General features: G+C 36.8%; 1 protein-coding gene across 1 annotated transcript in view; it reads right to left on the reverse strand.

The window, feature by feature from the left end:
• Positions 1-15,063, reverse strand: part of AGPAT5 (1-acylglycerol-3-phosphate O-acyltransferase 5) — a 55,485-nt gene that overhangs the window by 19,573 nt on the left and 20,849 nt on the right. Inside the window, exons 4-5 of the mRNA XM_053974252.1 lie at positions 14,959-15,048; positions 7,336-7,426 (exon numbers count right to left, since the gene is read on the reverse strand). Coding sequence (XP_053830227.1) covers positions 7,336-7,426; positions 14,959-15,048 — 181 coding nt within the window. The remainder of the gene's footprint in view (positions 1-7,335; positions 7,427-14,958; positions 15,049-15,063) is intronic.

Consider the following 15,063-nt stretch of genomic DNA (forward strand, 5'->3'; position numbering starts at 1 on the left):
CCCAAAGTCTTTTCTTGACCTGAATACACCTCTTCCACATTTACCTGAAAGGGCTTCCAGAAAAAAAAGGCATGCTATGTAAAAATTTTCACTATTTTTCTGTGTGTCTATTTCTCAAAGAGAAGTATCAGAATAAAATTTTGGCTTTTCATTTCCAGCCTATTTTTCATTGGCTTACTCTTCAGTCCATTTTTAAAGAACTATCCATTGGTGAATCCACTGGTTCCTGGTGGGTGAACAGGAAATTTTTCTAAACCAAAGTATTGTGCTATTGCTTTTGATACCTTTCTGCTTGCTAAATCAATTCAAAAGATTATATATTATGTCCTGATTTTGTACTTAACTCCCTTGCTGGGTAAAACATACTTTGATCTAACATTATGAAAATACCTAGTGAACACTATAAGATAATGCTCATTTCTACACCACTCTAACATTCTTAAGAGTGGAAAATTTCAATATAAATCACTATCTTGATTTCTTAATATTTGCTAGTAATCTCCTTTTCTGAATGCAAAGATAAAAGACTGTTTATCAGCACTCCTTCTGAAGCCATTGTTCCATGCCTTACTGGCAGGAGTGGTAACTGTCTATGCAAAATGTTATATGGATCATGTAAATATTTTGAAGCATAACATGGTGGTATTGTTTTCTTAGCTTGTGAACTGTTACATCAAACAGCTAATTATGTTATGTTTCAAAATGTTTACTCTGTAAATGAAGCACTGAATATTCTCGTGCTGTGTCAGCAATGATATTAGTGTGGACATGACACTCAACACAACTCTTGCTGAGCCAAATTCCCAAACATATTCTACAAACACTGTCATTCCTTTCCTGCCCAACTCATCTTCCCCTTCACCAAACTATTACTGTGAGGAAGAAAAAGGGAAAATTGTGAGAATTGAATCATCTAGACAAATTATTAAGTTAGGTATCTATGACTATTAACTGCTAATTTTTTTTAATCCATGGCCAGTTCTGGTGATGAAGATCATCAGTGACAATCTGTGAAGTGCAAATGTAGAATAAGTCACTCCTATTCCACATGCTCTCAGTGATCTCTTGAGAGTTTAAGTACAATATGAGTATGTATCTAAATCAATAAAGTCCATAATCTATTATTCAGGAACACTACAGTGCATGATAAACATGCAGCAACACCAGTTCAGCACATCCTTTTAATGAATCTGTTTTATAAAAACATTACCACATATTCTTGCAATTACTTACAATCTTCGCTAAAATCAACATAACAGAATTTAAATCCAAGTAGTTACAGTATAGTTACCTTGGCAAGCTGCCTGCATCCAATTCACAAAACACACTGTGCTTAAACTGTTTTTAATGTTGTGCAATACAGTTAGGACCCTCTGTCAAAGTATTTAAGGTCATGAGATTTTATTTTAAATGCCAAAGAAAATGAACTAGATACAAGTAATATTGTAATGTTCTACCTTAAAAAGCCATAGCTTTGCACTTCTAACTTTTGAATGATAGACATTAAAAAAAAAAAAGAAAGAAAATCTGGAGAAATATGATGAGCAGTGATATTTAAAATATCATCCATTTACCACATTATTGTAAGATGCAGAATTACTTCAGAAAGTCTGCAGGAAAACTGAATGAAATAAAATAATTACTTTGGCAAGTAAAAAGGCCCAAATAATTAAAATCTATAGAAGTGAATTTTTCATCTAAACACAAAATAACAAAAAGACACTAAACAAAACATAATTTATCTAACTTCATTAGGATGAAGTAACATATAATAGTAGCTAAGTACAACTCTGTGTAGAAGATTGCCATCCTCTTCTCTTCATCTAGGCCAGAAACTCAAAGAGCTGTTCAGTACAGGTAGGCCATCCACATTTTCAGAGTTGGACTTTCTTAGTTATATTTCTACTCCTGATGTGTACACACATTTTAAAAAGAAAACAGTAAAAATTTTCAGCTCTAATTTAAGAGTACTCTATGTGTCTTACATTAGCATTACCACATTTCATCAACAAAAGTTAATTGCTCACTGAAAGTGGATCTCAGAATTAGTTTGAGGTCTCCACACCTCTCTCCCCTCCCCATGAAACCATGGACTTGAAACTCCACTTTCAAGTACACAAAAACTGAAACTAGGGTGAAAACCAATGGATTGATTTCAAGACCAATTCAATCTTTCCTTTTTCATGTGAATGTGCGTCCAGTGAAGATATCAGACAGAAAGCTCTGCAGTTATGTGCAGTGTCCCAAGTACTCACCCCAACTTTTGAGTTCCCACCAGCTTTCTGGAATGCCTCCAGTGATTCAAAGCTTTACATATTGAAACCAGAGTCCACAGTTAGACTTAAAAAGCAACAAATGGTGAGAGAGTTCATCCATTTGTATGCTAGTATTCAACTGACTTACAGAAACAGGACTCAGCTGATAGCAGTATTAAAATACTGCATGCACTAGTAAAATTGTTTTTCTGTTATCATGAACTAAAGTATACAGGAAATGCAACTAATCTCACAGGAGGAGTATGACCAGCCTACAGCAAGATAGGGGAGACACCACACATTGGTACACTTTCTTCCAAGATGGTTATCTACAGAAATACAATGTAGCTTCTTGTTTTCCTGTCTTAATTTCCTAAGGATAACTTTTAAAAACACAGACCCTTACTTCATTCTAATGATTGATCTCAAGTGCTACTCAAGGTCCATAACCTACTCTTTTTAAAAACCATATTCTTTGTCCACATCTCACTGAGCACTTTTAGACCAAGCCTGCTTTCATGAAAGTGTAGAATAAATACCACTAAAAGCTATTTTCTTTAGAGACAATTCCAAATAACTTTTAAGGATATTGAATACTTTGAATTGCCTTAGAATACAACCGAAAACTAATGCCAAGATCTAGAAGGGAAACATTTTCAATTAGCTCCATTGAAACACCTCTTTTGTACATGACCTGTAAAACAATTTTGAGATAAGCGTATCCTGCATACACAAACATCTTAGCAGAAAGCATATTTGTCAAGCTAAGCTTAGCATTAAAAAATATTTACATTAGCAACTTCTCTGCATAAAACCAAAGAAGATAATAAATGCATACCTTAAATGTTTGCTTGATGAAATAACCTTTTTTAGAAATTGAACATTAATACAAAATTCCAAAAACGCCTTTCACCAGGGAAGATTGTTTTGTCTTCATTCAGCAAAAACAAGCCAAGTTTAATTTAAGAAGCTTCTCATCTCTTTGGCTTTGACTTTTCAGAGTTAGTAATATTAGGAAGAGGAGGGCTTTGGATTATTTCTATTTATTCTCAATTTTTTAAAATGCCATATGTTAACATTTTGATAAAATTAATATTCTACTAAACCAAAGAAATTTGTGGTGTTTGGGGTATTCTGTGCAGGGCCATGATTCAGACCCAATGATCCTGATGGGTAATTTCCAACACAGCATAGTCTATGATTCTATGACTGACTACTACAAAATGATAAGAAATCCACATATAGATATTTTGGCTATATACAAATGAAATAAATTTTATACCAGAAGCTTGCACAAAAAATAACTATAATGTATATTGCAGGGTTTATAAACATTTTTCTCTATAGTCCAATATCATTAAAAAGACCCAGGCTTAAAAGATTTACAGTTTGAATTAAATAGATCCAATAAAAATTACCATTTCTATTATTATGACAAACTTAGTTAAATCCCTATGAAAATATGAGTGCCACATATATATTAAGACTGAACTCAGCAACTCAAGCTCACTGACTTGTGGGGAAGAAATCCTGCACTTTTAAGATGCCTAAACCCATGGAACAGAGCCTGAAAGGTATCACCAATATGTAAGCTGAGTGACTTCATCAGACTTTGAAGACAGGAACCATGTTGGCTGACTACTCCCACACAATGGAAAACAAAAGTAAACTCAGCTACTGACTATATACTTAAATACTGGAAACTGGAATGCAAAAGCTCAGAAGACAAGGGGCAAAACCCATGCCATCATATTCTTAGTTCTTTGATAGAGCAGAGGAAGAAATATTTGATTATGGGAATGTTGCAAGATGTACCATTAGAATCATGGAAGTCACTAAACATACTGAAACGTGGAGTGAGTGCCCATCCTGGTAGCAATTGCTGGAGTCATCTCACCCAAGCACCTACTTTGTGCCAGGAGAGGACAACGAGGTGTATCAGGCTGAAATCCAGCTACAGGGCACACATGCCCCTTAGCTTGGAAGCGTCCACCAGAAATGTGAAAACCTAACACACATCTACATCTGATATTCTGGCAACACATGGCTTATGTGGCTTGTTGTAGTTGTAAAATCCCAGCAAATATTGTTATTTTGGGCAAAAAATATAAATACTGGATTAATTCTCTGAACTTCACAAAATTCAACTCGTTCTATGATTAACTGCTGCATTAATCCTACTACAAATAACCAAACAACTTAGTTTTAGAGACTTTTACTTTCATTTTTAAATGTCAACAAGTTTCTTTCCCAATACAATCAAATAAACATATTTTATCTAACCTTCTATCCCAGGTAAGAAGCTGATCTGAGGGGAATCTTCTGCCACTGGTAAAAGGTGTGAGTAATCCTTCAGTTTTCGGAGGTACTAGTATTGCTCTTAGATGACAACATTCTCAGTTCATCACCACAAAATCAGTATTCCTGGAAGTAACCAACTTTCTGTTGCTAATTCTGGCTGAATTCAATTCAGTGGGCAGAACTTACAATAGACCCACCCTATGTGTTTGATTTGTTTGTTTCATAAAGAAGAAAACCATCTGTTCTTGTTAGGAATCGAGATTTTGTGTAGAACTCAAGCACTATGGCAAAACAAACTGTAACATGAATTATTATTGGTATTTTTAAATGCTGCCTCTCTTTCAAGGGCTTAAAGCTTAACATTTTTTGCTGCTTGATATCCTTCCATCCTATTCATAGACAGTTAAGATTTATTTAAATATTCATGTCAATGAGTGAAGACATAATAGTTGAAATCAGCAAAGTCACAATACTTCATTGTATGTCAATATCAGCTTCTTAAAAATTAATTTAAAATTTCCTTTTGTTGAACTGGCCCTAGGACCAACTGTAAAGGGCCAGTAACTGTATGCAAAACTGTGGCCATGGCTCCCACGCTGCAGCCCCAGTGTTGTGATGCACTAAATAGTTATTTAGTTGTTGTTTTGCACTGGGTGATTGGGAATTTGCACTGAGTAGTTTTTATATTGCACTATGTCACATTGGTCTATTCCACACACCTTTCCCCTTCCCCCCACCCCCCCAAGCCTCAGGTGTGATGGCTCTCCCTGACCTACTCCCCCCTCCCCTTCTCCTCATCTGTGTCCCATTGGATATGGCTTCCCAGTTCCACCCCACCCATTTTTCCCTGGGCTCAAAACCCTCCAGGATGAGACATTCGACCTCTTTTTTTCTCCTGGACACCACCATACACCTCCTCTGTTATCCCCTGAGGTCGCCTGGATCTGAGGTGGCTCCTGATAATAAACAGGATTTGAGTCCTGAGGAAAAAAGCGCCTTTCATCTTTTATCTGTGTCCATGTAGGATTCCCCCCCGTGTTCAGAGGAGATCAAGGGAATTCATTCCTACATCCCAGCATCCAGCCAGCACCGTGGGGACACTGGGGTTGCTGAGGGCAAGCCACAAGCCAGGGCCAGCAGCACTGCACAGCAGCAGGGTGGGACCTAGGGAGCTGGAATCACATCCTGCCAGCAGCCATGTGGAGCTCCCCATTCCCACAGCTCCCTGCATACTGGGATGTTCCCTGGACTGGCACGTGCTCGAGGCTCAGCCTTCAGAACAGCCTGGTTCTGCTCTCAGTGTCGGCCCCTGCTTCTCAACACACTTGAATGAAGAATGCTCCAGTTCCTGTGAGCATCTGCATCTGTGTGGACATGCAGGTGAGCAGGGCCCCAGGGGAGCACAGACTGCTTCCCATCCTCCCCACCTAAAAAGTGTGGCAGAGGCCAACAACAAAAGAATTTAGCAGTGGGGAGAAGGAGATCAAGAGGATTCTGAAACAGAATTGGAGATACTTCTTGTTTAATAATTATTTGTCCTGTGAGTTTTTAAAAGGCGTAATTGTTGCAAAATAAAACCAGACCACTACTGGAAAGAAAACAGTAGAAGAAACAAACAGGTGCTCTGAAAGCACAAAAGCAGTCTTTTACTGTTTTGCAAACTGCAGAGATATAATTAAAAGGTGAAATAAAATAATAGTAAAAATATGAGAGCCTTTTCCCTGAAAAAGAAGGTTGGGAAAAAACCCTATCAAACAACGCCTCCCTCTGAACTCTCAAAGAACCACTAACCTAAGTGAAACATTTGACTTTCATTTCCGACAGGAAACTGAAGCGATGAACAAATACATTATGACTTCAGCTCTCCTGCTCATACACGCAAACAAATTCCATTCTTCCCAAGGAGAAGAAAGGCATATATCCTTTTGGACAAGAGTTAACAATACTTAATAGCTTGATTATATCAACAGGCTGATTCACAGACTTGTGAATTCATTTCACTGTGTGTGTCAGAGAGATGAATTTACCAGACCTATTTGTTATTCTTTGTTTACTTTTAGAGTGAATTATTTCACTTTTGGTCAACAGGAAAAAACAAAATCAGGAAACACGTTCACTGAACTGTTGGATTTAAAGTTTACGTGCATATAATGTGAGAAAATAATAAAAAAACCTTGGGACTCTTGGATTTTTTGCAAGCTTTTCTGAAGAGGAAGTAATTCCATCTGTGTTATAGAGACAATGCCAACAATCAAAGCAACGCCAGAATAAAGTTCTACCAAGGAACAGTGAGACTGGAAGGTGAGAGAGGAAGAAAATCAAAATGTCATAGGAGTACTAACACTAATGAAAAGTGAAATGATGGAAGACTCTTTCTTTTAAGGCACAACAAGCTTTATGCAAAATATTCTTTATATTGACTAACAACCGTAATTGGAGTTACAATATCAACTTAGATGGATCAGTGCCCTGATTCAGTGTAGGCAATTCTTACAACCTTAAGGAGTAAATACACAGCTATAGGTAGAAACGACAGTGAGCCTTCTGGAGTACTGTTACTATTGTACATTGTAAAATGCATGAAATGTCTGTATATGAACTACTTTAATCTTACTCTGTAAGAAAATCAGTAGTTTATACTATTCTAAACCTTTAAACACCAATCATGCAGGTTTAAAAGTCCAGTTAAGGTGAGACGATCTTCATATTATGTAATAATTTTATATAATATATGTTAGCACAGTAACAAAAGAATTCTTTCAAAATTTTTTTTGCTTACCTTCCTTTTCAGCAAATGATTGACTATCCGCAATAACTTTTGGTATTTCTGGATTGTAACGAGTCCCCTCTGGAAAAATCACTAAATACATCTGTGGAATTAAAAAAGAAACAGAACAGACAAGTTCTTATAATGAATATAAACAGATTGTTTTTACAGAAATATCAACACTTTATAGGTCCATATTCTACTTAGCTCATACCGTTGTCTATTGTAAGGATCAAAAGAAAATCAGAATACTTGAGCTAAAATTTCTTAGCTCTAAGAAACTTACTGTTTAAGGTTCAAAATAATTTCCTTTGAAAATACACCATAGAATATACTCCATGTGATTTAGGAAGGGAGATAGCATGTGTCAACAGAAGTCAGCAAGTCAGAAGCAGCTGATATCAACAAGAATATCAGTTTTAAGAGATTTTGAAAAGACAGATATATAAATCACAAAGTGACTGATTTTTTTAAAAATAGTGATCTTGCCCCTAGTCTTTCCTTATACTGAAATATAAAATAATTCATTCATTATTAGAAATACTATTAATTGAAATTATGATAGATCTTAGGTGCCTTTTTTGTCTCTCACTGAATTGGATATAAAGTATATTAGGAACTCAAATTCATAGTTTAGCGTAATTTGAACTTTAAAGTCACATTCCTTTAAGCATGCATGTCTGCAAGGTTAGATTTCCCAAGTAAATTAATTTGCTTGTTCAGCACCAAATCTATGGGTTCTCAAATCACTACACAGGTAAAGGTTGCCTAAGTATCTGCATATCTGCAGATTATGTACCCAAATAGGAAGAGTCAAATTTGACAATTTTCCATTTTCTTTTGAAACAGAACAGAGGGGTTTCGGGTTTTTTGTTTTTTTTTTTTGGTTTTTTTTTTTTTTTTTTTTTTTTTTTTTTTTTTTTGGTTTGGTTTTTTTTTTTTTTTTGCGTGTGTGTCTTGCATAATTTCCTACAAACAAAGTTGATGCAAAACATCACATAAACAGTGAAAATTTCATATTGGGGGCTCATCTGCAGAGGCAACTATGGTCACAAATGATAACTGTTATGGAGTTGAACATGACACATTCATAGTAAAATGCCTACTGTTAATACTTAATTTATTAATTTTGCAGAAACCAGTCTCAAGAAACATTTGAAAGAAAACAAGAGAATGGAATTACAAAACAGTCCAAGGAATATTATCAGTGATTAGACAGAGACTTTGATAATTGGGAGTGCACATCACATAAAGATGCGAAGTTAAATAAGAACTCAAAAAGAGACACACAGGAATGCAACTTTGGCCCACAAAACATCAGAGTGTGCTGGTATTTGCACTTAATGATTGTGGAACAGCCACAGAAAGGGCTGAATGCCAAAAGACAGGCCCCAGCAAATGACCTCTCCAGAATCACCCCACAGTGAGGAAGGTTGAAAGATGCACTAAAATGCAGAGGTGGGAAGAAATCTAGGAAATGTGCCAACCAGAGAAGCCAGCTGGAGATCAAGAAAAAGGAGAGCTGAATACATACCCTAGAACCTGACAGGGAAAAAAAAGAGAAAATAAACATCAAAAATAGCAAAACCAGTGTCAGTAGAGTACAGAGAGCTAGGAGAAAGGCTGTACTTGTCAGAGCATGTTTGAGCGAAACTGGCAGACTGCAGAGGCAGGTGAAGTCCAAGAATGTTCAAGGACCCACAGAAATCCAAGATGCATACAGATTTGGTGGTGAAGGAACAAAAGAAAATGGGTTTAAGAGTCAAGGTGCTTACTTTTGCATATATAACTGTAGCATAAGTATAGGGACAAGTACAGGAATCCTTAGACCTAGATGTAGTCCACACTTCCTCCAGTCATCTATACATTTCATATATGAAGTATAATGTTGAGATATTTAAGTGACTAAGTAAAACTTTTCAGAGGTAGCTGGAAAGAACATAACATTCAAATCCAGATGCATTTTTCTTTCTTTTCATATGTGTGCTTATGTGCAAAACTTGTAATTTGGATGCTTAAAATGGTACTTCAAGATCAGCTGTTCCAGTTCCACCCCCATTAAAGACTGCATTGCTCAGCTCTAAAGGGTAATACAGCGACTGTAACAGATTATAGAGCAAAGGAAGTGAAGCACACAGGACAGGAATACCATTCTTGGTACATAGCTCAGCACTTACAAGCAGGCAACATTGTTACTGGTCTTCAAACCAGATAATCACCCCCAAAAGCTGGTTGCACAACAGGGAACAGTATCTACTTACTCCAGTCCTATGCGTGTAACACAAATCAGGGACTGAAATTGTATTTTACTTATTAGTAAACCTCTACAATACAAGCAGCCAAACAGGTTTGTTGACCAGAATCTGAATTGAAAGCATACCAACAAGACAGGGAAGTGGCCTTTACTTTAAATTCAGCATATAATAACCTACTCTATAGCTCATTAGGACTGTTTTAACAGTAGAATTCATGAATGTAAATAGATGACCTACTTATACTCACATACAGTCCTGCACAAGACAAAGATATCCTGCCAGTGCCAGAACCACTTGTACGACTGGCTTTTCTCCCATCATGGGCAGCAGAAGTTAAATCCTTAAGCACTATTTCCAAAGACTGTAAGAACTACAAATCTCTAAGATTTTAATAACTAAATAAGCTCTCCTGAACTTGGAATAAGAACTTGTAGAAACATTTTAATTGCCTAGAAAGACTAGTTGCAGTTTAGGCGATTTTTAATACAGATTTTTCAATTAGGGCAATTAGCTACATAAAAGTTACACACTTTATTGCTGCAAAATACAGTCCTCATGTTCAAAACAGCAGGGACAGTTTTGAATTACCACAGTCCCTGATTCATTGAGACACCAATTTTAACCCAAGCAATAGGTCCCTATGCTCAGGTATGTGGTACTTTCATTCCTTCTGTGGAACAGGTGGGTGTCAGTAAACTTGGTCTCTCTCATGAATTTGAAAACTTCAAGGAGTGGATCAGAATTCATTTAGTAGAACCCTACTGATTCTTGTTGGAGCCAGAAAACCAAAAAAGATGCAAGTCTTTTGCATTTTACCAATCAGGGGCTACCTGAAGAGTCCCCGGTGCAATGTCAGTGCACTTGTCACAACCCACAAATGAAAGGAATGGAAGATGGTAACTGCATCCTCCCAAAGAGCAATGCTTCATTTTCCCAGCACTGTCAAGGTCTCACAGGCAAGCAGAAACAACAGTGGCACTAAGGGGTGGTTGTGCTTCCAGACAGGGGAGAGGGCAGCTAAGAGAGTCCCTGATATAGATCAGAGTGCCACAAATTGGGGGATGGATGGAGTAAGGGAAAGCAGCAAATCAACACATGAGTCCCTGGAATACAGAACAACCATAAACATACAGCAAGAAAAGGTGGCCAAGGTCTTTGGAGAACGTACTGGAGTCAGTAGATGCTACTCTGTAGAAGAATATAGGGCATGAAGAAGAGATAACTACTGACTAAAGGTATCTTGCATTTACTGTGCTGTTCTCATGTGAAAAAGGGAAAACAAATATTTTAATTTACAACATTCAAAATTGTCTTAAACAATGCACTTACTTAATTTTAATATTATTATTACTGCTGTTGTATCCTGACAGCTAGACAGATTCATATCTGCATCCATTTAGACCACTGCCTAGAAAGTATGCTTCTAGTGAATTGGATGAGAAACATTACCACTCAGATCAATAACTGAAAAGCATATAGTATGAGAAAACCTATCTGGTATAACTGGAACAAAATACAAAAGGTGATGTGGGAAAAGCAGGCAAAGACATCTGTGATTTACAATTGTCAGGGATTTGCAAATTAGTAACTATATAACAAAATTATTACATTAAGCCTCATAGCAGTTGTATGTGTCTGTACCCTCTATGTTTTTATTGTTTGATTAGAATTTCTTCATATGACAATGATTTATTCTATGACTGAATGAATGACAAAACCAAAATGCATAGTAATCAGCTAAATATTGGTTGTACAGGGTTAAATCCCACATCTCAGAATGCAGATTTCAGTTGTACAGGGTTAAATCCCACATCTCAGAATGCAGATTTCCTTCTCTCGATGCATGATTAAAAAAATGAAAGTGTTATTTTCAGTTATCAAGTGGAAGTCTGCTGTTCAGAAGAGTTAACTTTCTTTATAAATCAAGTAGATTAGCATATCAAGTAACAGCTGGATACCCATTCATTGGGCTTACATTCATCTATGGTTTACATTAAAACAACATTAACACAAAAGTGTTCTTTAAACACTGTGACAGTTTCTGCTCTCACAAGACATAAGATTGCAATTTGTTAGCAATCAGTCAAATTTTACGGAATTTTAAACCAAATCACATCATCTTGAGTGAATTTTATCAACAAAAGTCACAATAATGCACCATTTAAGCATATAATTCAATGAGAGTTTGAAAAGCAAAGTGACTTCCAGAAATAACTAAGAAAATATATTAGTTCAAGATCCCCACTAAGAAAACACAGGTGCAACAGTGTTTCAGTCTGCTATCAGCTTGCCTGCCTGACACTGTTGTGCTGCATCTGGGAAGAGCTGTGGGCCAGCTGCAGACCTGAGGGCAGGAAAAGGGGCTGTTTATAGCAGACAGGTGGGTGGAAGTCATAAGACAAGGTGAGCAAGGAGAAGCACACAGTCCACCATTATCTACACAAAAGGAGGCATACCAGAGCACTGATCAAGTTATACTGTGCATGTAAGAGGCCAAGAAGCAGCTGTACTTTGCCTGTCAGTTTTAACTCAAATTTATTTGTCATAACTTAAAAAAAAAAAACAAACAACAAAACAAAACAAAAGGTCCACAGTGAAGCAGTAAAGAGCCTGCTATGCTAAGGAGAACAAAAGACTGGTTCTGTCTTCCTACACATCTTCAATTTCTTAATGGGAAAAGGGATGGCTCCAGACAGACTGAACATTAATCATCTGGATTCTTTTGTTTAAATTGTATGTGGAGAGAAACTGTAAATAACAGTGTGACCCTTTAACACAGATTCCCGTCCATCTCTTCTTTATTGGTATATAAATCTTTCCTGAGCAGCTGAAAGGCCAGCTCATCTCTAGCACTACATTAAAGAAAGAACTCTACCACGTACACACAGAATGACTAAGCTACACCAGCTGCCCACCAAACTGAGGAAAGTCCACCATGAGCTGTACCATACAGCACATGAAAATTCCAGAGTCATAGATTAATTATTTTTGCATGAAGCTGATGAATTCAGGGCATAGCTGATCAAAATTTTTTCATTTTAAAAGCAATATGGTTGCTTGTAAATGTCATGCTAAGTTACAGAACTGCATGAATAATGCAAAAAGGACACAGGTTATCATGTTCTTCTCACAGTACTTATTGTAGGTTAAAGGCCATTTACGAGCATCTACATTTAAATTCTCAAATAAAGTGGGCTATAAGAAATTTAGTCTTCCCTCAAATGACAGCTCAATGGTCTGTGTCTTTTACCCCTGAAGATGCAAACATTTGCCTCAGTAAACAGGCTTTTAAGAACTTTGATTTTGTAAATTTAAGTGTCACTCCTTATAGAGTTTGACTGAGAGATTTTAAACAATTCATTTCTGCAGGCCTTACTTCTCTTCTATACTGCAACACCTGATAATATGAGGCAAATGGCAACAACTGCCTGGTATCAACATCCAGGTTCTGTGGTCATTTCCAACACCAGCAAACTCCCAGAGAGCTAAACAGCAGCAGCAAAAAAAAAAGCGTACCCAAGTGGTCCCATATTTATTAGGCATTAGCTTTGATAGGTTAGGTATGGGCTTTCAATCTACACACAACCCAGGAAGGAGAAGAAAGATGATTCCACAAAGACTTCTGGATTTATTTCACTTACTAACCCCATGGAAAGCAGAACCCACATCAGTTGTTATCTTTAAAGAAAAGCTTTATGCTTTATCCTTACATTCCAACTGTGCTAAAATGACACACTGCAGCAAAGCTGAACACCATTTGCAGGTTTCCAAGGACATAATCAGATGAGTTTCTAGGCACATCTTCCCAAGGTTATATTAAAAGAAAAATGACATTTTTCTAAAGGAGATTAATTTAACACAGACTTCAAATTAAGACTCTCATCACAATGTAAACCTTATAATAACAACAAACCCCTACTTTTTGGGGGGTCCAGAGGGAAGCCAGAAAACCAGACTCAAGCAGAACCTGTCTTTTTAGCTAGCAAGAAATCCATGGGCCTATGCAGGAAAACACCTTGCTGTCTTATTTCATCCAGACTAACCAAAATGAACTTAACCATCACTCTGCAGGGGGAAGAATTGCTTAGGGGGATGACTACAAGTATGTTTCATATATCCTGCAAGCAGCCTTTGCTTATTCCCTTACACCTCCAGTTTTACAGCAAGTAGAATCTTTACTACTGACATATGGCAAATAATGAAGCAACACAACCTCTTTACATCCCAGGACTGACAGGACCTTCCCAGGTAATGAGGGTGCAGGTTGCCATCACTGAACATGTCCATCTTCTCCATGGACACCATTGATTAGATACTATTTAGTTGTTGTAACGTATTTCTGGCCTAACTTATATGTTAACAATTTGAACTTTCCTTCCTTAATTAAAAAAGAACAAAAAAATAACGTTAAATTATTTTTTGAAGACAAAATGAATTTGAGCACTGTCTGAAATAGGGACACTTTACTCATTTACACCTCTCAGTAAGCAAAAGGTCAATTTACTTTTTCAACAGAGACACAGGAACAAACATAAAGTCACTATCTCCAAATAAGAAAAAAAATACTATTACAAATGTCAAAACAACCTATGAATGCTTTTTACCCGTCTCAGCTTATGAAAGTTTTGACAATATGGGAAGTCTAAGTCCTAATAACACAATTTTAAATAAAATGGAAGTTTAACTGTTCTATATCAAGGCTTGCTTAGTTGTTTTCTTTTAGCTTGGCCAAAAGGAAGAAGAAAAATTTAATGCACAGCAAGTAATGGAAGCAAAGCACAGTGATTCTAACCACTGAGCCACAAACCATACAGGGAGTCATGAGAAAAGTCACTTGGCAGTAACAGTCATTCTTCAAATAGAAAATTATCAAGAGTTTGTTTTGGGTTTTTTTCCCTCCTCCAGGCATAGCAGACAAAGTTATTCAGTTCTAAGATGCCATTGCCATTAAAAATGATTGATCATTGTGATGACTAATTAACATTTGGTAGGAAAGGTTCTTGACTTTTAGAAGTCAAGTGTATCAGTCTCTGACAAGCACACAGTAGTCAAAATGTTGTCTTTTGAAACAGAATGTTTCTCTTTTGAAATAGAGATTTCTCAAGGAAGGTACTATAGTTCATGTTCTAAGTCCAGATCCCCCTTGCCCTCTACAGAGAGGACCACAAAGTTCCTGTCAGTCATAAAGAACCAGTCAAACTTTCCTCAGTTTAATTAGAGGTATCACTCCAATCACAGAAAGTAACTGTAAAAACACAGAAAGAAAACAAATCCATGATTACCATCTTAGTAGTTTGTGGATATCGGGCATGGCTCTTTTCTCCAACAAGCCTTTGCCATTAAAAAAGTCAAAGAAATGAGAAGGAAGGTATAAGCTTACTGGAGTCTCAGCTTTCATCTGGGTCCGCAACTTCTCTCTCATTTCTTTCTCATTGAATTTGGCACTTCTTTTTACATAGACTCCTCCATGCTATAAGAGAGGAAA

The sequence above is a fragment of the Vidua macroura genome, chromosome 3 (genome assembly GCF_024509145.1).
Source record: "Vidua macroura isolate BioBank_ID:100142 chromosome 3, ASM2450914v1, whole genome shotgun sequence".
Lineage (NCBI taxonomy): Eukaryota > Metazoa > Chordata > Aves > Passeriformes > Viduidae > Vidua > Vidua macroura.